Consider the following 25,222-nt stretch of genomic DNA (forward strand, 5'->3'; position numbering starts at 1 on the left):
ACATTACGCTCTATTTCACTCAGAATTCTCGTTTATAAGTTCATACAAAGACACAAACATTCAATCATCGGGTCTCCGTCCAGTCCAAAGCATCTTTTGTCAGAGAGAATTAATCCAATAATAAAAGAAAACTCAAAATGTGAGCATGATTTGATACAGTTCATGTCACTTAAAGTGAGGGTTGCCTGGGAAGGTCTCACTGGGAGCTCATTGAATTGTTTACATGTTTTATATATTATATATTTTTTTCTCCCCATTACTCCTGATAAGCAGTGATAGCTATGCAGACAGGATACGTCTAAAACATTAGGTAGGCTATTCATATATATTCATCTGGTAATATCTGACACAGCGTGTCTGGTTTTGCATGGTGCTCCATGAGTCTGAAACATTAAGGGGATTAGTTTTAATTTTCCTATTGAAATCCAGAGCCCCAAACTTCTGGGGATCCAATCTATTCTATTACACTATCTATAAATATGGAAACTTTGTTTGTCAATTATGACAGTTTTACCATGTATTAAAGAACATAATTGCTCTACCTTATTTTTTAAGTTCTTCTGAACAAGTTGAAAATGATTTAAAAATAAACCTGACAGAGGTTAATTTTGCAATAATGACCAGCTGAACAGAGCGCCATAAGGGTATATAAAAATAGCACATAAAAGATTGGTTGCGTTATGTTGGTGAAATATTTGGTGGCCATTATATAAAAATATTAGTAAATACATACATATATACATATACAATGCCACTGAACTAGCCAATTTTGCTGATTATTGCTGCTGAAAATGGTTAATTATTGTCATGTTTTAGGCTGTATTAACCGGGATGGGGAAAACATTTGGAGTACTATTACTGCCAAAACAAAACCGAGTGCAAAAAACTGAGGAAAGAAGGTGTTTGTGGTTGGTCAAACTGAACCAGGATTTCCAGTGCAAGAATCTTGGCAACATTTGTGTTTGTTCTTATCATTTCCATTCAGGTACGTGAAATATTAGGCTAATATCTTGATATCTTACGTATCTTCACCACCTATTAACTTTAGTTTGTCAAAATAACGCACCCCTTTTCTGCTTATTAAATCCTTCTCTATATGATTTAGCAGCTTCCACATGTTTTTATTCATGGTTTAGACAGCAACTTACCAGAACAATGTATTCAGTATTGCGTTAAGTGTGCAATCCATGCTGTTGTTTACATCTGAGTATCTCCAATATGACCGCGCTTTCAGGTAACTGACCAAACCGTGACTTGAGCGCAAATCCTCTATACGTTCGTAATCTGAAACATTTTGAGTTTTTCCTATTGCAAATATCACTTTAATAAATCTAGGGACTCTTAGGCATATGACAGCAAGTTAAGTTTGAAAATAAACTTTGAAAATATAAATAAATAAATGCGAGTAACAGAAAGTAAATAACCTTTTCTAATGGAATAGAAAATGCAAGACAATTTCCACAATCAGATTGTCCTTGTGGAAATGCCTCACTCAAGAGACTGTGCTTGAATCTAAAGAATAAAAATGCAATTTTGTAATTAAATCATTGGCAATTCATTCAATGAGCCTGTCTTAAGTGTTGCAAATAAATAAATAAACAAAGAAACACATCTAAACAGGATGCCATTTACGTCATGATGTGCTAATTACATTGTGAGCCCTGTCCTGAAATGTCTTAAACATTTATTTACTGAGTAATGATAGAGTTTTTTTCAGTAGTTTTTTTAACTACTATTTCCAGCCTACTGTAACATCTGCATAACAGACAAACCCTTTCAACACATATATCATTAGTGTTGCGCATCCCAGCAAACCCTGCAGAGTTTAATGAGCAACAACGAGCACAGATTATGTCACATTGCATCACATTTAATCCTTTTTGGCTGTTTCATGGCAAACGTGTGGCATCCAAATGGGACCTGTGTTGGACTGTTGACTGTTGGACAGTTGTAAATTGACACACAGAATCAGCCACTTAGTGGTCATTGTAAATCAGTGATTCCCAAATCTGGCAGCCCCAACACTGGACATTTGTACATTTTCCATCTCTCTACCTAAAAAATGACACGTTAAAGTAGGTGCATTACAGTACATTAGTATAATTGCTTAGTTTATGATGATTGGACTAGTGATAATCATTGGTTAAAGGGATAGTTCACCCTAAAATGTAAATTCTGTCATCATTTACTCACCCTTAAAATGTTTCAAATTTATTTTTAAGTGAATTTTAAATAGCCTATTAACTTATTGGCAATAAATCTCACAGTATTTCTTCCCACAGTGATTTAGTAGCCAATTAAGGCAATTTAATAATTTAATCTAGTTTAACAGAGACAAAAATTAAACAGACTAAGCTAATAATTAAAATGCACTATTTGAGCAGAGTATGTCCTGTGGCCTCTCTTATTAAATGACAAGTTCACTTCCAAAATAAAAATTTCCTGAAAATTTACTCACCACCATGTCATCCAAGATGTTAGTCTTTCTTCAGTCACAAAGAACTTAAGGTTTTCGAGGAAAACATTCCAGGATTTTTCCTAAAATATTTTCTCAAAAACCTTAATCTCTTTGCAAATGAAGAAAGGAAGACATGCACATCTTGGATGACATGAGGGAGACTAAATTGTCAGGATTTTTTTTATTCTGAAAGTGTACTTCTCCTTTAAATGGCATTTTCAACTAAATTAATATAGCCTATAATGTTAATTGAAAACGTGTTTTAGCACCTGGATTAGCACCCATACAGTTCATTTGGGTATATGATGAACTGTTACCACACAAAAGCAGTTTATCAGTGCATTAGCGTATTCTCCGTTTACTTCCATTCAAAAAAAGTCATGTTGACTGTTCCAAGATGGTGGCGCTGTTGATGTACCCGGAGAAGCCAACAAACACGGGATTTATTTACTAAAATGTGTGCTCAGCATTACTTTCATAATACAGAGCGCTGATTCGATGCATTCATATTAATGAATTTAGTATGAGGGCGACATCAGGAGATACGGTACCTGTGGGACGTTCTAAAACGCTTAACGTGAAAAAAAGCTTAACGTACGTAAAAAACGACCAGGAAACCCTACATTTCTGTCAAACCTTACTTGGAACAAACACTAACTACTATCAAAAGAACCAGGGAAGACCAAACTTCTGTTAAATTTTACTTATAATAAATAACGAGCTCTTATTCAGCATATAAAGTGATCGCTTGGTTTTCCCCGGTCGTTAAGATACGTTAAGCTTTTTTTTGTATAATGGATTTCTATGGGGGGCGATCACTTTATATGCTGAATAAGAGCTCGTTCTTTTGACAGCAGCAAGTGTTTATTATAAGTAAATTTTGACAGAAGTTTGGTCTTCCCTGGTCTCTGTTGAGGTACGTTAAACCACGTTAAAGCAACACTAAGTAACTTTTCCCTCAATGCTCCCTCTACAGGTTGGAAGCGGAATTGTCCATTACCGCTGTCATAAATAATTTAGCCTACCGTCGCGTCACATTACGTTATTTGTTTGGAGGCTATCCAGGACCGGCTTTGGAAATAACGATGTCCAGTGACAAGGTAGAGTATGTTGTATGACTTTATAAAAGTATGAAAACCTTTTGTGAAGCCTGCCGTAAAGTAAGTCGCATTTGTAGTCTCATTTGAACTACAAAACCGCGACCCGACGACCCAAACTTACATAGTGCTGTTATGGCCGATAGAGGGTCGCAAAGCGAATACGAAAGTGCCGTTTCACCCTGTTATGAGTTGATGAACCACTGACACGAGTTCGGAAACATTATTTTAAGGTAAAAACAACTCTTTAGTGTTGACAATTCCGCTTCCAACCTGTAGAGGGAGCGTTTAAGGAAAAGTTACTTAGTGTTGCTTTAAGCAGTTTCCTTATAATGAGCTTCTATGGGGGAGAAAACGCTTAACGCGATATTATTCACTTTATCTGTGGAATAAGGGCTCGTTCTTTTGATAGTAGTTAGTGTTTGTTCCAAGTAAGATTTGACAGAAATTTGGGGTTTCCTGGTCGTTTTTTTTTTACGTACGTTAAGCCACGTTATGCGTTTTTCACGTTAAGCGTTTTAGAACGTCCCGTAAAGTAGCTGTCATTATGGAAAGAGCTAGACCTGTGCGTTTTCATGGCTTTTCGCCACAGTGATGCTCACTAGACGCATAGAATATAAGCAACAGGGGCATCACTGTACTTGAGCGTTCGTGCATATACAGTGTTTAGAACCACTGAATCGTTCGTTCATTCGCTTTTCACGAGTGAATACCATACTGTTGTCAGCTGTGTGATGACAGAGGGAGCAAAAGCCATTAGTGTATGCACAGACTATATTGCGCAGTATGACGCGAATTCAGTGACAGAAGACCTTTGAAATCTGATTTGACAGTTCAGAATAATGTGACGAGTTTCAATGTATAAGCGATCTGAACCAATGATTCGAAAACAATCTGTGAATCCTTTTTCTTTCTTTCTTTCTTTCATTTCTTTCTTTCTTTCTTTCTTTCTTTCATTTCTTTCTTTCTTTCTTTCTTTCATTTCTTTCTTTCTTTCGTTCTTTCTTTCTTTCTTTCTTTCTTTCTTTCTTTCATTTCTTTCTTTCTTTCATTTCTTTCGTTCTTTCTTTCTTTCTTTCTTTCTTTCTTTCTTTCTTTTCCCTGCCTGAGCAAAGTGTAATTATTCACCAAACCAAAATAGTAGTTGCTGATTGCAAAACTCCAGTTGCCTTGCACTAAACTCCATCTGATCCACCTTATTTAGATAAACTTTGTAAATAGTCGTGTGTACTAGTTGTGTACACAATCAGTCAATTGCGCTCAGATCTAAGGCGCTCTGAAAGAGTGATGAAAAGAACTGAGCGGGCCTTGCAATACACCAGATACTTAAATCGTTGTGTGTGGTACCTGTATTGTGAACCAGTGCAGCTCTGAAACTCCATAGACCCATTAAAGTCTGAAAAATGGTGGCAACTACAGTGTAGTAATGGCCGATGATTCAAAAGTAGAACAGACTCTCAGCAAAAACAGATTCCATTGATTACTTTGACTGAAACATATTGAAACTTATTTCATTTTATTTTGAGAATGTGAACGGCGTGTGACAGAAGAAACAGATTTCATAACACATAGCTGAAAACAAAATGAACTAATAATGTACCTCTACCTTTTGGATTATTGGACCATAACAGGTCTGGGATGGGAATTGTTGATCAATACTATTGATTCAACCCTGTCCATGGTGCAGCCTATAATCTGCAGCCATAGTTACAAAGAAATGGATCTTTAGCAGTTAGCAGCACGAAGGTATTTGGGGCCATTTGAGTAAAATTGAAATGGCCTACCTAAAGGATCATTCTATTTGAGACAGATTGAGAAGGGAGAGGAGAATCATAAAGATGAAACATCTGCAGAAGATGCTAAACAAAATTATCTAATTGGCCCTAAAAATGGAAACAAACTTTCTTTTTTAAACTTAAAAATCATGCATAATGCTCTCTGTTTTAGAACTGAACTGGTTATTTCTTAGCATTTGTTATTCTTCCATTAAGCCTGAGGCAGTAAAATCCTTATTTAAAAACACCGGAAAGATTATTCTGCAGTGTTTGTGTTCTTAAACCAATCCTATTTCAATGTATTAACATTTTATCCTAACAGCTGACAGAAGAAGTATTCCAGAAGAAGTGCATTAAATTGCAAAATGTAAATGTAAAGATACAGTATGTATCACACTAAATTTGTTATCTTATTCCTTCATTGTTTTGACTGTTTTCTCTTAAAATATGTGGGGTTTGTGTAAGCTCCTCCTCTTCAGAATCAGTAGACTGTATTTGCTCTTCCAGACCTGAAAGGTTATTGTACTCAAACATTTATTTACAACTCTTATTCAAGGTTTGTTTGCTCGTTTTAGGTTCCAGTTGTTGAATCCAAAAGTTGATCCGAATAGATGATGTAATTAACGTGTGTATTTTTTATGCCAGAAATGAGTTCAAGAGTGGCAATATTGGTAGTGAGCCAGCTGTCAGTCAGTTGAGTCATTGCAACATTAACATTCACTACAGGTCAGAGGCTATAGCCTTGTATATATACCGAGCCAGTTTTTCATTCAGGACATATTTTGTACTAGAATTTGAAATTGGCATTGTGGTGTTGAATTAAATGTCACCACAAATTGTTAACCTGTAGGCCTGTAATACCTTGAGTCCCCTTGTTTGCATTTCCCTAAAACTTTGAAGTGCACTTTCAGCCGGAACAAGATATCAAAGCATCTTTTGATAACTGCTAACCTTTCCTGAGAGAAGAACGGAATGCTTTCTTGAAAATCAAAGTGAAAGCTAATATATCTATTTTTCCAAGAGCTTTTTAGCCTACTCCTTAATGCCAGGCTCAGATCTGAAGTCAGATTTAAGCTATTTTTAGATAAACTTTAATTCTCTGATGTGAGGTTCTGAGTACAGCCTTTAAAATGCTCACAAAAGCTGTTCTTGTAGGTCATTGTACGTTTGAGTCACTGCTGCAAAGTTTAAGTTTTAGTGACCAGCTGTCAAGCTGTGTCACGGGGTCTAAGGGAAAGCCAGAGTCTTGTTTGTATTCAAACATTTACATAACTGTCTGTTTTTGCTGGTTAATTTTTGACCATGCACACTTTTGTCTCTTGTGAAACTGCAATACAAAGGCAGTTCCTAATTTGAACTCATCTTGAAATCGCATTACAACCTCTGGTCAAATATGAGGAGCACAGCTCTCATTTTAATTTCTGCTTTAGTAGTCCCAGCTTTGCTGGCTCACAAAGGTAGGAAGAACAGACTTTATTCAATCTAAGGGTATTTTACAGGCTGTATTTCCACAGTGGTGTAAGGAAGGACTCAGCCAGACTCATTACATCTCATTTTGTTTCTTACACTGTGGATTTGTGTTAATAATGTTAAATTAAAGTTTAACAGAATAATTGAAATTATGTAATATCTGTTGCGACGGGTGGAGAATTGATGAATGCACGAAGAAAGAAAATAAATAGAAAATTACAGCTAATGACAGCTATGTCGACTAATGTATTTATTTTGTGCTTATGTATTTATGCTTTATAATATGTTTGTACTGTATGTCAACAGGCAAGAACTATACCAAGGAAAATGTTTGCCAAGAGCTCAAAGCCATTGGAATCGAAACGTTCAAAGAAATGCAAGTATAAAGTTTGGTTTCTTTTCCAGGAGGATTTACACAATTCTACATCTCAACCATAGTTGATAGATATAAATTCACACTTCTGTATATGTGCTAAATATTTGACGCTCAAGTTTTAAGTTTACAGTTTTAAAAAGTATTTTAATTCCAGTTTATTTATCACTGTTTGTCCACACAATATCCCTGATGTAATTGGTGGAGATTCTCTGAGCATGCTTGCATAACCTATTTTTGAACTTTGATCCCTCTGCAGGGTCACTGTCCTCTACAGTCAAAAGTTCCCGAACGGGACATTCCAAGAGGTCAATTGTGTGGCAGATGAAATGACCAAGCTTGCAGAAAAATGCTGCAAAGATGATGCCAGTCCTGACTGCTATGACAAAGGAGTAAGTGTTTTGCGGCTAAACAGAATTCAGCGACAAGTCAAACTAATTCAAATACAAATCTGTTAGAGATAAAACACAAAATAGGACTTTCACACTCTTCTCAACCTACCCGTGGGTTATCATCATTTTATTAACCCTGGGTAAAGATCACAAATAAACAGAAAATTTTTAATGAAAAACTGCTGGAGAGACGAACCGGTGCTAAGGGGCTAAGAAATTATTTGATTAGAATCACCTCATTATGCTGGTAGATGCTGTAACTAGTTGATGGCCAAAAGCATTTTTCACAAAAAAGAAAAGAAAAAGCAACCGTGTATTCTGAAGAAATATGTTTTACAAGCAACATAAATTACTAAGTATTTTATTACATTATAGTAGATGGTTTACCAGTGACAGATTTATTTTTTGAAAAGTCTAAAAGGCGTGAAATTGGCCTTATATTTTTGGCTGTCTGCTGCCTTCGACGAGTGATCAGTCACATGGTGAACGTTTGTAAGAATTGAGTGCCCCAGAAGGAAAAAATGAAACTTAACAGTTCTGAGTTTATTAAATATTCATGCTCTTTTTAAACAGTCAAACTTTTATGCCACTGTGTTTAGTTCCAGCGTCTGGGAGAAAAAGTGACGGGAAACACGTTAAATGTCATTATTTGCCATTGCTTTTGCTTGCAGACAAAGTGGAACACACGTGCACAGATGGACACGCACTTAATAAAGCAGGTGGCGAGCTCTATTTGCCCAATATATTTTATTGCCCTTATGAATATGCAAAAGTATGTTAACTGAAGGGTGGACAAGTTTGGCATCTTGAAACCTGAATACCCATTATTAATTGGATTAATTGCTAACCCAGGTGTGCAATGAAACAACGTAACACATTATTTGAAAATGACCCTATATTAAAATTTTAAAGCGTGAGAGTTAGTTAAGTATGTAGTAAAATCTAAAGGGCTAGGTAAATGGTAGCTAAGCCCATTAAGATATCAAAATTGACCATAGCTAAATGTAGGGTATGCTAAATTTATACACCTCCTATCAATTACTTCCAGACTGTGCATTCGGAGGCACGGACATTAAACAGAACTGGAGCAGTATCACATGCTAGATGTAGCACAACATAACCTCAAATAGACGCATGCTCGCATTCTAATTACTGTGGAAGTTCTGGAGGTAGTTAACGTAATTACATCCCTAACTCACACAGCCCCATCTTTTCAGAAGTCTCTCACCCTTGATGGTCTTCTCATTGACAGGTTGTGCTTTTTATTATGCCTGACTGTATAAATCTCATCTTGCTAAATCTCTCAGGCTCGGTCTTAATCATCAGCTACAGCTAAGCTCATTACATCACATTTTCCGTGTTCCTGTCACCAAGCTTCTTTTCATTCTGCATAAGTACATCACTGGTGTGTTAGCAGACCTTTGCAGTGGCTTTTAATTTATAAAAGACTGATTTGACCAGAGATGGGAGAAAAAGGCAGTTTAGCCAGTTGTGCTTTTCTAAAAAATCTATTTTTGGATGAAAATGAAATTCTAAAAGCATGTTTGAATGTGAGCAGTGGCACAGTTGTTAGCACACATGCTCCAACATATTGAGTTTGGTGCTTACATTGGGGGGTGCCTGAATTTAAATCCCAATCTAATTCCACCTGCTTGCCCCTATTGATTCTTGTCCTTTATCTCCAATATCCTATAAAATACCTAAGAAGTGGCAAAAGGCCACTTACTTGGAATGGTGAACCTGGAAACCATCATCAACATAAGTGAGAAAATAGAAAAATCAGTAGATATTAATTTGTTTGGGGGAAAAATAAATAAATAACAAAAAAAAAAAGAAACGTGTATATAGGGTACAACAGGGGTAAAGGCACACCCTAAGAAAAAATGTGTTTGTATTGAACATTTATGGACTTTTTGTGTAAATAAATCATACAAGTTGTTTATTTTGTTTAAAAATCTTATAAATGTATGAGGTGGAAAGGGAGGCCTTTTACCCCACACACAGGGTTAAAGGCTCACCAGCATGGGGTAAAAGGCACGCAGTATTGATACAAATACTTGTTTTTTTTTTTTTTATAATGTCTGAGTTAATACATTCACTTTAGCAAAGTTTGTACTTTTGTACGTTTGTACGTTTGTATTTTCTGCTTATTTTGATAAATTTTTTTTTTTTGGCTCAATAAATATACTGTCATTAAAATATGTTAAAATAAAACATATTTTAAAATACAGACACAAAATAATTTTAAAATGTAAAGATTCTAAAAGCACTGAAGGAGATCCAATAGTAATATAATGTAGATTTACAGTAGTAACAACAAAAGATATTTTATTATTTGATATGATTAATAGCATGTTTTTAAATATGATGGTTTCATTTTAAACATGGTGATTATCTTTAAGATGAACACCCAACATATATATGATATTTACCATCTGAATATAACAATGTCATGTCAACAAATAGTAAAGTCTGCCTTCTAGTAATTACCATGTTAATTATTGTACCTTTTAGCCCTAACAGCAGGGTTGCTTTTTACCCTTAATACCATACTTTTACATATTCTTTTGTTATTTAAAAACCATTGCTTTAATTATCTTAAAACTGAAAATCATTCATTGTCTCAAGATATATTCAGGATTTTAGTGATTCTCATTTGCTACTTAAATCTACAACATTTTTAAAAACAAAATATTAGATCAGGTAAGGCTTTTCGCTGCTGCCCGCGATCACATCAAGCATCAGCACGTGTATCTTGACAAGTGGAGTGCTAAGGCACTCTTTTCTGCCATCTATTGGTTTGGAGGAAAATAACATCAAAGGCCCATTGCCAAACTTGCCGTGGGTCCTTACCCTTGGGCCCTGACATTCATGTGGATGTTACGTATTACCTAAAGATTGTTGCAGACTATGTACACCTCTTCATGGCAGTAGTGTTCCCTGATTGCAGTGACCTCTTTCAGCAAGACAATACACCTTGCCACAGTGCAAAAATTGCTCAGAAATGGTTGGAGAAACTTGACACAGAGTTCAAGGTGTTTCCTTCCCTGGTGAAAAAAACAGCTAAAACCAGCCTAGGCTGGTTGGCTGGTTTTAGCTGGTCATAGCTGGTCATAGCTGGTCGCCAGGCTGGTTTTAGAGGGGTTTTGGCCATTTTTCCAGCCTGGCCAGGCTGGTCAGGCTGGTCTTAGCTGGTCAGGCTGGAAAACCACCAGCTAAAACCAGCCTGACCAGCCTGGCCAGGCTGAGAGACCAGCTAAAACCAGCTACTTCCAGCTTAAACCAGCTAATACCAGCCAACCAGCCTAGGCTGGTTTTAGCTGTTTTTTTCAGCAGGGTTGGCTTCCAAATTCCCTAGATTTCAATCTGATTGAGCCAAATGGGATGTGCTGGACCAACAAATCTGATCCATGGCTACCTCAGAACATGTTTTCAGGAAAACAGTGATATGCTGGAATACACTATGTGCATACCCGCAACCCTACAGAGGATAAGTTGTTTGGAGAATGCATTTCCTTTCTGTAGTACTGTTGCTTAGATGCAGGTTATAAATACAAATAAAATTCTCTTTTATTTTGTGCATGGAGATAATAACATGTATCCTGACTGGAGGCAACTCCAGCTGAACTCCGGAAACGTTCCCGTTGTCAGTTTCAGGCCCAATCCTCGGCACACTTCAATGCAAATTAATTACAGTGCGTGTTAGTTGGTGTGGGCGCAGAGCACTCACTGCTTCATTCATTGTATCAGTGTCTTTCCCTGGGGACAGCTTACATTCATGTCATTAAAAAATAATTACTTGAGCAGAATGTCCTCATCTGCCTCAACTTGCTGATTGCTCACACTGCATTTGCAATTTCAAAACAAGGCCTGTTTCAATAGGCTTCAAACACTGCAGACTTAAAGGGATAGTTCATACAAATGAAAATTACCCCATGATTTACTCACCGTCAAGCCATCCTAGGTGTATATGACTTTCTTCTTTCAGACGAATGCAATCTGAGTTATATTAGAAAATGTCCTGGCTTTTCCAAGCTTTATAATGGCAGTGAATGGGTGTTGAGATTTTGAAGTCCAATAAAGTCCATTCATTCGTTATGATAAGTACTCCACACAGCTCCTGGTGGTTAATAAACATTGATGCATTGTGTAAGAAAAAAATCCAAATTTAGCTTCTGCCAACTGTTATACAGTACATGTGTTCACGAGAGAGTGGCGTTCCAGCGGATGATGTACAGTAGGATGTACATAAGCTCCGTTGAGAATATGCTAGTCTTGCGAGAACCAAGTTTTGTTTACAGAAAAGGACACCAAAATCCTCCAACATTTTTTTTTTTTTTACAAATCCTTATTTTATATTTATAATTTGTGACCGGTGTTTTTTTTTTTTTTTTGCTCCCTCCTCTGTTCCACATTCACCTTGCCTGCGTCCTCGTGAACGCACATACGACAGTTAGCGGAAGCTAGATATTACGGTTTATAAAGTTGTAAATATAGATGTTTTTCTTATAAAAACGCCTCAATTCTCTTTAGAAGGCCTTTATTAACCCCCAGAGCCATGTGGAGTACTTTTTATGATGGATGGATGCACTTTATTGGACTTCATATTCTTAACAGCCATTCGCTGCCATCATAAAGCTAGGAAGAGCCAGGGCATTTTTTTTATTTAACTTTGATTGCATCCGTCTGAAAGAAGAAAGTCTTATGATGACTTGAGGGTAATTTTCACTAACCCTTTATGTTTCATAGCATTTCATATGATAGTCATTATGATGTATCTTATTGTCTCGGTGCCATTAAAGGACCATGAAGCCGTTCATACATGCAAATAAATAAATACATAAATAAACACTACTAAGTAATAAATGAAAACTAAAATAATTTCTCCAAGAGAGCAACTGTGATAAATGGATTTGTATTGAGACATTTAATTATCACACACACACATTAGACTAAATTGTTTATTTTGTCAGTACTTTCCTGTGGTGTTGTTTTGCCTTTGCTTTTGTGTTGCTTGCTTTTTATTTACATAGCAATCTCTTTCCAAGGCTACAGAGATCTCTGAGAAGTCATGCGGAAAGGACTCTCCATTCCCTAAACATCCAGGCATCGAGCAGTGCTGCACACTTCAGGGTCATGAGAGGAAACTTTGTCTGGCCACACTACGGTACTCTGCAGATGAGCTGCCCTCCCTACTGGAGCCCACAAATGAAGAGATCTGCACCGAGTACACTAAAGATGAGAAGGACTATTCTGTCAGGTGAGATTTGTCCCATTAGAGTCATTATCAAGGCCACATTGCTTCAGGCTTATTAGGGGGGTGGAAACAGAAGAAATCAACACAACATTCTTGCTCACCCATTGGTCACTACATCTCTCTATAAGTCTTCAAAAATCTGAAAGGCTCTGTTCAGACTTTTTGAAATAACCTTGATAAAATGTAGTTTGAAAAAGTGCTAATTATTCTTCCTACCTAGTTTCAATTTAACACTTCTTTTAGACAGTACAAACTTTTTCTTGATTTGCAGCTGTGAAAGAGTATATTAGAAAATGTTCCCTGAGTAAAAATGCAATATGCCTGTTCTTAAACATCACAGTGGTAGAAAAGCATCTCTCACAACTTGGATCTGCAAATTCAGCATTTCCGTCTGAATGCATTCATTAGAATGATGTATCCCAATTACATTACCTCAGAAAAATCACTGGCTATTTAGTTTCCCTGAATAGCCATGATTTTTTCAAAACTGTTCTTTCAAGTATAGCATGATTAGAGAAAGAAACTTTCCATGTAAGCCTAATGGATTATGATAACATCCCTTTGTTAGTGTCATACTGATAAAAAAGACTCTGGCTCAGAAGACTGGAGAGCATTGCTTCTAGAAACCGAAGCTTTCTTATTATTCATCCACTGTTTCCTTTCAACAACACCTTAGTCATGGAAAATTCTGAAACCAGTTTTCTTTTTCTTTCTTTCTTGCTTTTTAATCATAGTGTAAATATAAATTGTTTATTTTGACAACTTTTTGTCTGCCAGTTATTTCTAATCTGTTTTAATTTCTAGTATTGATCTTTTACTATTGGGTGCCACATTTTGGATATTACTTTTAGAATCTATAGACTTATCTTAAAGAGATAGTTCACCCAAAAATTAAAATTCTGTCATTAATTACTCACCTTTATGTCGTTCCAAACCAATAAGACCTTCATTCATCTTCGGGACACAAATTAATATGTGTTTGATGAAATCTGAGAGCTTTCTGACCCTGCAAAGACAGCAATGTAATTACCATGTTCAAGGCCCAGAAAGGTAGTAAGGACATCGATAAAATAGTCCATGTGACATCCTGTATTGTTATGAAGCTACAAGAATACTTTTGTTACAAAAATAACGACTTCAACGAATTCAACAATTTCTTCTCTTTCGTGTCAGTCTTTGATGTGAATTCATGGCAGTACCACTATGTGTGCAGATCAAAAATATCTTAATTTTTGTTCTGATGATGAATAGAGGTCTTATGGGTTTTTGGGTGAACTATCCCTTTAAGGCCTGTTCACACCATACCAACAAATGCAGACCAATGCCAACAGCTGGTCGTGTACAGTATGTCACTTCTTAGATGTTCCTAGACCTGATAAACACAGATTCAACATGTGTAATTTGTAAAAACAAGCGCCAACCAACACCAACAGACGCCAACAGGGATAACACACAGATCAGACAAAACCTGATGAACGTATCTGGTGCCATTGTTGCCATCTGTTGCAGTGTGAATTAACTAGCTATAAGTTTACAAAATGAAGTTTCCATACAGTGGTACCAAATGTCTTGCTTGAATTCCCAATCCTGATTCTATGAGAGCAGCTTTAATAAGTATCCTATATGTTTGTAAGCTGTGATGGCAAACATTGTCAGGATATCAAGTGTTTTTGTCTCCATTGCTCTACTGGGAGTTCATTTTAAAATGAATACCATCATGTTTGATGGTGTGTAATTTATCCATGGAACTAGAGACAATACTGAACATGCTTTGGCCACTTGTATCTGCCTAGGAAAGACATTTAGGCTTAATAGTCAGGTGGAAGTGATAATTGCTTGTTGGGTTGGTTTGCCTCAGGGGAGGCCACTTGGTCAGAACTTCTATTTAAAGTCAATTTAAATAATAATACAATATTTTGTTTGGACTTTAATGGCACTTAGAAGGACTTAGTCCTGACATAAATGAAATAAATAAATATAATATTTTATCACCTACTGTATCAAAGTGTTAATTGCCTTTTTGGCCGTTAGAGTCTCCTCTGATTGTGTTTGCATTAGTAGCGAGGGGGAGATAAGTACCTTTTGTTGATGCACTGAAGCAGATTTCTGTATACATCAGAAGTGTTTTAGCCGATTTGAACAAAATAAACAATATGGTCTTTCAAATCAGACATGCTAAGTAGTTTCTTGTCTGCAGTTTAGTTAAATATAACCATTATTTTATGCATGTTGTTTTATGTGATTGGCTGCATAAGATAAAAAAATACAAAAAATAAATACATAAACACTGAAGATTTTCACACAGAAATTGCTTGTTAAAGAATTAAGAAATTGCTTCTTAAACCAAAGACTAAAAGATAGTATTTTCTTGTAAAACATACTCCAATACTTACATACTCAATATACAGTCGTGGCCAAAAGTTTTGAGAATTACATAAATATTGGAAATTGGAAAAGTTGCTGCTTAAGTTTTTACTATAGCAATTTGCATATGCTCCAGAATGTTATGACGAGTGCTCAGATGAATTGCATAGTCCTTCTTTGCCATGAAAATAAACTTAATCCCGAAAAAAAATTCCACTGCATTTCATTGCTGTCATTAAAGGACCTGCTGAGATCATTTCAGTAATCGTCTTGTTAACTCAGGTGAGAATGTTGAAGAGCACAAGGCTGGAGATCATTATGTCAGGCTGATTGGGTTAGAATGGCAGACTTGACATGTTAAAAGGAGGGTGATGCTTGAAATCATTGTTCTTCCATTGTTAACCATGGTGACCTGCAAAGAAACGCGTGCAGCCATCATTGCGTTGCATAAAAATGGCTTCACAGGCAAGGATATTGTGGCTACTAAGATTGCACCTAAATCAACAATTTATAGGATCATCAAGAACTTAAAGGAAAGAGGTTCAATTCTTGTTAAGACGGCTTCAGGGCGTCCAAGAAAGTCCAGCAAGCGCCAGGATCGTCTCCTAAAGAGGATTCAGCTGCGGGATCGGAGTGCCACCAGTGCAGAGCTTGCTCAGGAATGGCAGCAGGCAGGTGTGAGCGCATCTGCACGCACAGTGAGGCCAAGACTTTTGGAAGATGGCCTGGTGTCAAGAAGGGCAGCAAAGAAGCCACTTCTCTCCAAAAAAAAACATCAGGGACAGATTGATCTTCTGCAAAAAGTATGGCGAATGGACTGCTGAGGACTGGAGCAAAGTCATATTCTCAGATGAAGCCTCTTTCCGATTGTTTGGGGCATCTGCAAAAAGGCTTGTCTGGAGAAGAAAAGGTGAGCGCTACCATCAGTCCTGTGTCATGCCAACAGTAAAGCATCCTGAGACCATTCATGTGTGGGGTTGCTTCTCATCCAAGGGAGTGGGCTCACTCACAATTTTGCCCAAAAACACAGCCATGAATAAAGAATGGTACCAAAACACCCTCCAACAGCAACTTCTTCCAACAATCCAACAACAGTTTGGTGAAGAACAATGCATTTTCCAGCACGATGGAGCACCATGCCATAAGGCAAAAGTGATAACTAAGTGGCTCGGGGACCAAAACGTTGACATTTTGGGTCCATGGCCTGTAAACTCCCCAGATCTTAATCCCATTGAGAACTTGTGGTCAATCCTCAAGAGGCGGGTGGACAAACAAAAACCCACTAATTCTGACAAACTCCAAGAAGTGATTATGAAAGAATGGGTTGCTATCAGTCAGGATTTGGCCCAGAAGTTGATTGAGAGCATGCCCAGTCGAATTGCAGAGGTCCTGAAAAAGAAGGGCCAACACTGCAAATACTGACTCTTTGCATAAATGTCATGTAATTGTCGATAAAAGCCTTTGAAACGTATGAAGTGCTTGTAATTATATTTCAGTACATCACAGAAACAACTGAAACAAAGATCTAAAAGCAGTTGAGCAGCAAACTTTGTGAAAACTAATATTTTTGTCATTCTCAAAATTTTGGCCACGACTGTACAAGCTCAGATGTGAGTTTGCTGGTTCATAGGTTTTGTTTGACAAACATCCACACACACTGACGAACCTGTTTCTTACATATAGTATATTTTTCCCTGATTAAAGATGAATTAATAGACCAATTTGGAGTAGACATCACAGTTACTTCACTTGCAGGTGCGCATACATAGTGGTGGCAGAAAAACACTGGTAACAAGTGAAGGGAGTTGTATAAAATTGTATAAAAAATGTATTGTTGTGGCTTTGGATGTCAAAATCAGATTTTTTTTATAGAATACAGTTGTCAAAGACATTTTAAGCTAAACACAGATGTTTAAACTGACAGACTAATAGATTAAACCTGCTATGATTACTCTACTTTTAAAGCCTACATTTGATTGAAAAAATACAGTGCCTTGCGAAAGTATTCACACCCCTTAATTATTTTTCACACTTTGTTATGTTGCTGCCTTATGTTAAACTGCTTTAAATTACTTCTTTTTCCACATCAATCTACACACCATACACCATTATGACAAAGTAAAACATGGTTTTACTTGGGTTTTAACATCTTTGCAAATTTAATAAAAATAAAAAAAAACTTAAAGGGTCACCTACATCTTGGATGCCCTGGGGGTAAGCAGATAAACATCAAATTTTCATTTTTGGGTGAACTATCCCTTTAAATGATTCTATTGCATTAGTATTCATACCCTTATCTTGGACAGTTAAAATTTAGCTCAGTAGCATTCATGTTGCTTGTAGATGTTAGTAAACTTGAAGTTAACCTATGGCAAATTCAATTGCAAGGTCTAATAGCTGAAAATGCATATCAGAGCAAAAACCAAGCCCTGAGGTCAAACAAACTGCCTGTAGGGCTCAGAAACAGGTTTGAATCAAGCCACAGATCTAGGGAGAAGTTCTGAAAATATTTAGCTGCATTAAAAGTTCATAGAAGCATAGAAGTTTGAAACAACCAGGACTCTTCCTAGAGGTGGCCTCCTGGCCAAACTGAGCAACTGATGGAGAAGAGCCCTTAGTTAGAGTGGTGACCAAGATGTGGAGATAGGAGAAACCTACAGAAGAACAAACATCTTTGCAACACTTCACTAATCTGGGCTTTATGCCAGTGTGGCAAGACTCAATCCTCTCCTCAGTGAAGACACCTGAAAACACACTTGAAATTTGAAACAAATAAACAAAAAAAATAAAAAATCAGACAGTGAGAAGCAAGAACCTGGTCTGACGAACCTCAATTCCAAGCATCATGTTTGAAGGAAACCAGCTCTACTCATCACTTGAAGAGTACTATCCCAAAAGTAAAGAGTGCTGGTAGCCTCATGCTGTGGGGCTGTTTTTGAGCAGCAGGGAATGAGGGACTCATCATACAGCAAAATATAGAGATAGCCTTAATGAAAACCCAGTCCAGAGCATTCAGAACCTCTGACTGGGCAGAAGGTTGACATTCGAACAGGACAATGACCCTAAGCACACAGTAAGAGTCTCTTGTAGACAACTCTGTAAATGTCCTTGAGTGGTCCAGCCACAGCCTGGGCTTGAACCAAATCAAACATTTCTGTAGAAACCTGAAAATGTCTGCCAGCCTTTATCCAAGCTCACAAAGCTTGAGAGGTGAAGATGTGAGGAGAAGAATGGCAGATAATTGTCAAATGCTGATGTGCAAAGCTTGTCGCATCATACCTAAAAGACTTGAGGCTATAAAGGTGCTTCAGCTAAGTATTAAGGGTATGAATACTTAGTTCAATTGTTTATTTTTAACAAATTTACGAGGCTGTGACAATTCTGTTTTTGCTTTGTCATAATGGTGTATGGAGTGTAGAAAAAGCAGTTTAACATAAGGCAGCAATATAACAAATCGTGACAAAAATAAAGCGGTATGAATATTTTTGCAAGGCACCGTAGGTCTTCATAATATTTACATATGCAGTTCATAGGAGACATTATATTAGCCCTACAGCTACAGCTTGAACTACTTTTTGAACCTATTTTACATTTACATATTTAATTTTACAGTTATAAATGCAAGTTTAAATATCATATTTCAGACTTTATAACTTGATTTAACTCAAATTCCAAGTTTGTCATTTCTGAGGGGGAAAAAAGGCAGAAGTGTGCAATATAAACTCATCATTCTGAGCCGAGGGCAAAAAAAGAAAATGACCAGTTTATTTTATTTATTTTTATTTTATTTTTATTTTTTAGAATTAAGAATAAAAGCAAAATTTTGAAAAATACACAGTTGGTAATCACTTTTTTATATAAAATGTCATGTAATTATGTTTGTTTTGCTTACAGAAAAACAGAACTCATGCCTGAAACCCTTTAGCTCATGCATCTCTTCTTTTCTCTTCTTAAAAAAGATCTGCATAATAAAGCTAAATTGCTGTAGTCATACAAATCATTGTGTTCTACAATAAGCCTAGGGCGAACAGTTTTTCATAATAAAATCTTTTGGTGACAACACACCCCCATCCTTGTCTAAACATGAGGATTATATGCTGTTTTGAGTGGATTACAACAAAGAAACACTTTTGCTGGCTTTGATTTCTGATTAGAAGTTACTAATAGGAGAACAGAATATGCTGTGCCCTTTATGACTCATGCCTTGGAGGGCTTTGATTTACCGTCTTGATGTCATAAGTCATTATTTTCTCTCCTTCAGGTATGTGTACGAGTTTGCCCGCAGGCACAGAAACATCCCAGCAGGCTTTGTTCTTAATGCTACTCAGAACCATGTGAGAATGGCAGAGAGATGTTGCCGCCCTGCTGTCAAAAACTTATGTTTCCTCCAAGAGGTAGTGTGAACCACACATTTCTGATTACATTCTTTGTGGCACGACCCCAGCGAGAGGGGTGATGTTGGGTGAATGTATTTAATGCTGATTATATTTTATCACTTTGTCATTTGCAATCACATGCACACACACAGTAAGACGCTACATATCATTCCAACCATAATAGTTGTTATTCAGGTAAGACATCTTACAGGACCGTATTATTAGACGTCACGACTGAAGTAACTGGCACTGAAATAACAGGGAATGGTGGGCAAAAGGTTACGAAAAAAAGCAAATTATAGATTCTGTTGTGGGGTCCAGAAATGGCTCAGACGTGAAAAATACAATGTCTGGTTAGATAGCACTACTGTCGTTGTCACCTATCTTTCACCTTAGACCCCCCCCCAAAATCGTGTATGCCACGGTTTCTAAAATATGTAATTATAGAAAGTTTCATTTAGTTTTAAAAATTGTATGTTGAGAAAGGTTTAAACTTGCAACCTCTTATACTTAGGCAAGAAATGAAACTCTAAATAAATTGAAAATACACCACATGATCTCATGCTGAAACTAGACAGTTTTTAAAACAATTTGAATGAATATGGCACGATATGCCTATTGCAGTTTCCTTCCTCAGACAAGTTTGACTACTTCCCTTGTCTAGGTGATAATACATTGAATATGATGTCTGGGGGCATAAACAATAAATGTAATTGCTTCAGACAAGTTAATATCAGATGTAGACCTGAATGTTTCTCTCTTTTTTTAATTATTTATGCTTATATTGTTTTAATATCATTTGTGATGATAGCTTTAGTTGAGTGCTAAGACTGAGTAAAAACTACTATAAAATGTAAAATATTCATTTCGGATCAAGAAACATTCTGCTTTTTTCATATTGAGACTCTGCAGCAAATTTTTACTAAACAAATCTCTCTCTTTCTCTCTGCTTAAAAATATTATTAAACTCTCGTAAACCTGCGAGTCTGAGTTGTGTAATGCTGTCAGTAGTGATATATTTTTAATGTATAGGCTACTGACAGCATTTATAATACCAGTCAAAAGTTTTTGATTTGTAAAAGTTTTTTTAAAGAAGTCTCTCTGCTCACCAAACCTGCATAAACAGTAAAATATCAAATTATTTTTACTGTTTGAAGTAACAGTCCTCTATTTGAAAATGTAATTTATTCCTGTGATTTTAAAGCTGAATTTTTAGCATCTTACCTCCAGACACATGCTCCTTCAAAAATCATTCTAATTTAATGATTTTCTGCTCAAAATTTTTTTATTATTATTTTGTTGAAAACAGTGGAGTAGAATTTTTCAGGTTCAGGTTTCTTTGATGAGTAGAAGGTTCAGAAGGACACCATTTATGTGAAATAGAAACTTTTTTGTAACATTATAAATGTCTGTATCATCACTTTTGGTCAATTTAAAGGATTTATAAAGATATTACATTTCTAAAAGCTGTGCATGTATAACATTTTTATGTTTTTGTGCTGTCAGATCATGCATTTTGTATGTTTCAGCGTACACCAAGACATAAAAAAATCTAAAAGTTACATAACAGAATAGTTATGTACCAGCATGGAGACTTGTTATTATTTTTGTTTTCAGAAGTGATGCATTCATTAACTCATAATGCATGCATTTTACATAATAAGCTCTCTAATTAAAAGCTGATGAAAAATTGAAAATAATGTACTTCCAGGAATAGAGCACACAACAGTTGGCTTACAAACAACTTTTCTAATTCTCTATAGTTAAAAAATGTCATTTGTGAGTTTTTTTTTTTTAATAATGTCCAGTTCCAAGTCAAAATTAGCTAATCATTAAGAGATAGACGGTGTGGTTTGTTTTGGATGATGGGATACCTCACACACTTCCTGTGGAAGCGTAATTGTTCCCTCTTTGTTGCTATTGTTATATGTATTGTCTGAAGACAATCAAACATAAGTACCATATGTCGCCATATAGAAGCTAAAGGGTGCTTTGCCAGCCTGTAATGGGACTAATGATCATCATTGTGTATTGTGTGTCTGCTTTTGGTATCAAATTGCCTGAAGGCTCTTGCACAGTCTATTGTAAGGAACAGACACGATTCCAAGATATTATTGTCAAAACAAAACCTGTGATGGCAGACTCACATCTGCTGTTCACAGAGCTAAAATCTGCTTTCTGCTGCCCACACTGCTTTAAACAACTGCTAATTAAATGTCTTTATTTTAGTTCCTGTGTAGGGGAGGAGGCGTGCTATTTGTCTAGTTTTGTCTAGCAATGTGTCTAAGGGAACAGAATTATGAAATGGAAGAAAATGATTATGAGGATAATGGTGATTAATATAATGATATCATTCAGTTGAAATCAGTTTAATTTATGTAGGTCAAAACCTCAGTAATGATTGTGAAAATGAAAAAATTAATGATAATCATGCTAATGAATGATGGTGGTTGATGTGGATTTATTAGTAAAATATCTTATTATAAATCCTGTCTGTTTACAGAGACTTCAAATGCGAAGTTCCAGCATTTTTCTGAGGTTTCTCTCCAATGTTTGCAACAACCAAGTGAACTTGAAATCCTTCAAATCTGGGTAAATATGTCATGGCTAACACTTCAGTAAAAAGTGTTATTATCCACCATTCCCATGGTGTTTCTAACTAGTATGCTGTTGTTGTTGTGGTTGTTTTGAATCATTATAGAGCTAGAGTTGCCAAAAGTAGTTAGATTTTTTTTCCTCTCTGTGGGTTAAAGGTCTGACATATTGCATAATTGATATTTGATTGAAATTCTTGTATTTAAAGGGCACCTATTATGCAAAGTACACTTTTACATCACCATGTAAATGTGTGTTGTCAGTGTGTGAAAACAACCACCCTACAATATAAAAATCAGTCTCATTAGACGTGCCGTTTTGATTCTCAAAACAGTGTGACATCACATTTGTTTAGGCTCCGCCCATGGCCACTGACTGACAGTCCTGCATTACTGAATTTTCTGTCCTTAATGAGTTGTCTTTGGTTGTACACTGTCCTCCATGAATTTTCTTCGTGCTTGAGCAGCTGTAACGTCAAAAATGTTTCATTAGCAATCCCAGTGTTCTGTGTTTAGATGTAAAACTGAATATAAGAGTCTACATCTGAGCCACTGAGGATGCAGTGGATTACTTGTATTTTTGAAGGTAATGTGCCTCAAAATTATGTTGTTGTAGTGCTTAGCTAACATTTTAACCGTTTGTCTTTAACCAAGTCTCTCCTTCATCCAACCTGATCTAATGACGAAAATGTACCTGTGGGAACTTTTTTGTGAAATACGTACTGCCATGTACGTTTCATTTTTAAAAAGCATAACATCTGCACTACAACTGAACCTACCCGATAGTTTGAACAAATGCGAATGTGGCATAAAAATGCAATTGCAAGCATGCCATTTTAGCTTGTTTGTTGATCTCTCATCTTTCAGCTCTTTCATTGTTAGTCATGTTTTTTACTGGATTCGTAGCCAAGGATTCCGTATCCTAAGTTCAATTCAGTGTCAGCTAAGTAAGCTTGTTACATCCAGAAAGCAAAACTATAGAGCTGTAATCATAACTGTATACGAAAATGATTACAAGTGCTCGCTGTTTTACCGCTGTTTTAATGTTTCATTTCAGCTGGAAATTGCAGAGATACACTATATTGCCAGAAGTATTCGCTCACCTGCCTTGACTCGCATATGATCCGTGACATCCCATTCCTAATCCATAGGGTTCAATATGACGTCGGTCCACCCTTTGCTGCTATAACAGCTTCAACTCTTCCGGGAAGGCTGTCCACAAGGTTTAGGAGTGTGTTTATGGGAATTTTTGACCATTCTTCCAGAAGCGCATTTGTGAGGTCACACACTGATGTTGGACGAGAAGGCCTGGCTCTCAGTCTCCGCTCTAATTCATCCCAAATGTGTTGAGGTCAGGACGGGTTGAGGTCAGGACTCTGCAGGCCAGTCAAGTTCACATCCACACCAGATTCTGTCATCCATGTCTTTATGGACCTTGCTTTGTGCACTGGTGCACAGTCATGTTGGAAGGGGAAGGGGTCAGCTCCAAACTGTTCCCAAAATGTTGGGAGCATGGAATTGTCCAAAATGTCTTGGTATGCTGAAGCATTCAGAGTTTCTTTCACTGGAACTAAGGGGCCAAGCCCAGCTCCTGAAAAACAACCCCACACCATAATCCCCCTCCACCAAACTTTACACTTGGCACAATGCAGTCAGACAAGTACTGTTCTCCTGGCAACTGCCAAACCCAGACTCGTCCATCAGATTGCACGATTTGTCACCAGAGAACGTGTCTTCACTGCTCTAGAGTCCAGTGTCGGTGTGCTTTACACCACTGCATCTAACATTTTCATTGCACTTGGTGGTGTATGGCTTGGATGCAGCTGCTCGGCCATGGAAACCCATTCCATGAAGCTCTCTGCGCTCTGTTCTTGAGCTAATCTGAAGGCCACATGAAGTTTGGAGGTCTGTAGCGATTGACTGCGCAGAAAGTTAGTGACCTCTTCGCACTATGCACCTCAGCATCCGCTGACCCCGTTCCGTCAGTTTACGTGGTCTACCACTTCGTGGCTGAGTTGCTGTCATTCCCAAACGCTTCCTCGTTCTTATAATATAGCTGAAAGTTGACTGGAATATTTAGGAGCGAGGAAATTTCACGACTGGACTTGTTGCACAGTTTCACGCTGGAATTCACTGAGCTCCTGAGAGCGACCCATTCTTTCACAAATGTTTGTAAAAACAGTCTGCATGCCTAGGTGCTTGATTCCAATTATTTGGATGGGTGAGCGAATACTTTTGGCAATATAGTGTATGTACTTACTTGTATGTATTTCAACCTTCATCTTTGTTTGACTCCAGTTCATACATGTACGGCTGAACACCGGTTCCTTGCTCTGTCATATTTCTTCTACCGACTGTTAATTGATCTGTGGGTGTTTTGAGCTGAAACTTAACAGACACATTCTGGGAACATACAAGACCAACATTACTTCTTGTAAAAAGGGGCATAATTGGTGCCTTTTAAATATTTGGTCAAACTTTATTTTAAGGTGCCATTGTTACAGTGTATTTATACAAATTACAATGTAATTGTACTGAGTGTTATTAATTAACTACATGTATTTGTGGGTTAAGATTTGGATTAGTTATATATAATTGACTGGAATTATGGTATGGAAGTGGGATATTTTGAATTTTGGGCTCTATTAAAGGACGTTATATACATCTCAGGTGTCCCAAGAATGTGTCTGTGAAGTTTCAGCTCAAAATACAACACAGGTCATTTATTAAATCATTTTGAAAAAGACCTATTTTGAGTAGAAGCAGAAATACGCCGTTTTCATGCATGCCTCTTTAAATGCAGATGAGCTGCTGCTCCCCACCTTCATTTCTAGAATAGGGCTGTGCCTTTACAGCTCGAATCTCAGATACTCCAAAAAACTCTGTTTGGTTTTGATTATCATGTCTGTCACCCTGAAATCATGTGTTTTAAACCATATTAGTTTAAAGGGGTTTTCACAAAGCACATGCGTACTAAACTAAGTTCTCTTTCTTGTCTTATTGCACTTATACTGTCAAATAAACAAAAGTTTATGTTGAAAACTCACATGAGTTACAAAAATAGTT

The 25,222-nt window shown here is 36.8% G+C and overlaps 1 protein-coding gene across 1 annotated transcript in view; it reads left to right on the plus strand.

Moving 5' to 3' along the window:
- Positions 1 to 6,652: 6,652 nt before the first annotated feature.
- The window catches only part of gc (GC vitamin D binding protein), a 32,095-nt gene continuing 13,525 nt past the window's right edge, over positions 6,653 to 25,222 (plus strand). Inside the window, exons 1-6 of the mRNA XM_073840803.1 lie at positions 6,653 to 6,787; positions 7,107 to 7,176; positions 7,433 to 7,565; positions 12,614 to 12,825; positions 19,448 to 19,580; positions 22,066 to 22,154. Coding sequence (XP_073696904.1) covers positions 6,724 to 6,787; positions 7,107 to 7,176; positions 7,433 to 7,565; positions 12,614 to 12,825; positions 19,448 to 19,580; positions 22,066 to 22,154 — 701 coding nt within the window. The 5' untranslated portion in view covers positions 6,653 to 6,723. The remainder of the gene's footprint in view (positions 6,788 to 7,106; positions 7,177 to 7,432; positions 7,566 to 12,613; positions 12,826 to 19,447; positions 19,581 to 22,065; positions 22,155 to 25,222) is intronic.

This window comes from Garra rufa, chromosome 5 (genome assembly GCF_049309525.1).
Source record: "Garra rufa chromosome 5, GarRuf1.0, whole genome shotgun sequence".
Classification (NCBI taxonomy): domain Eukaryota; kingdom Metazoa; phylum Chordata; class Actinopteri; order Cypriniformes; family Cyprinidae; genus Garra; species Garra rufa.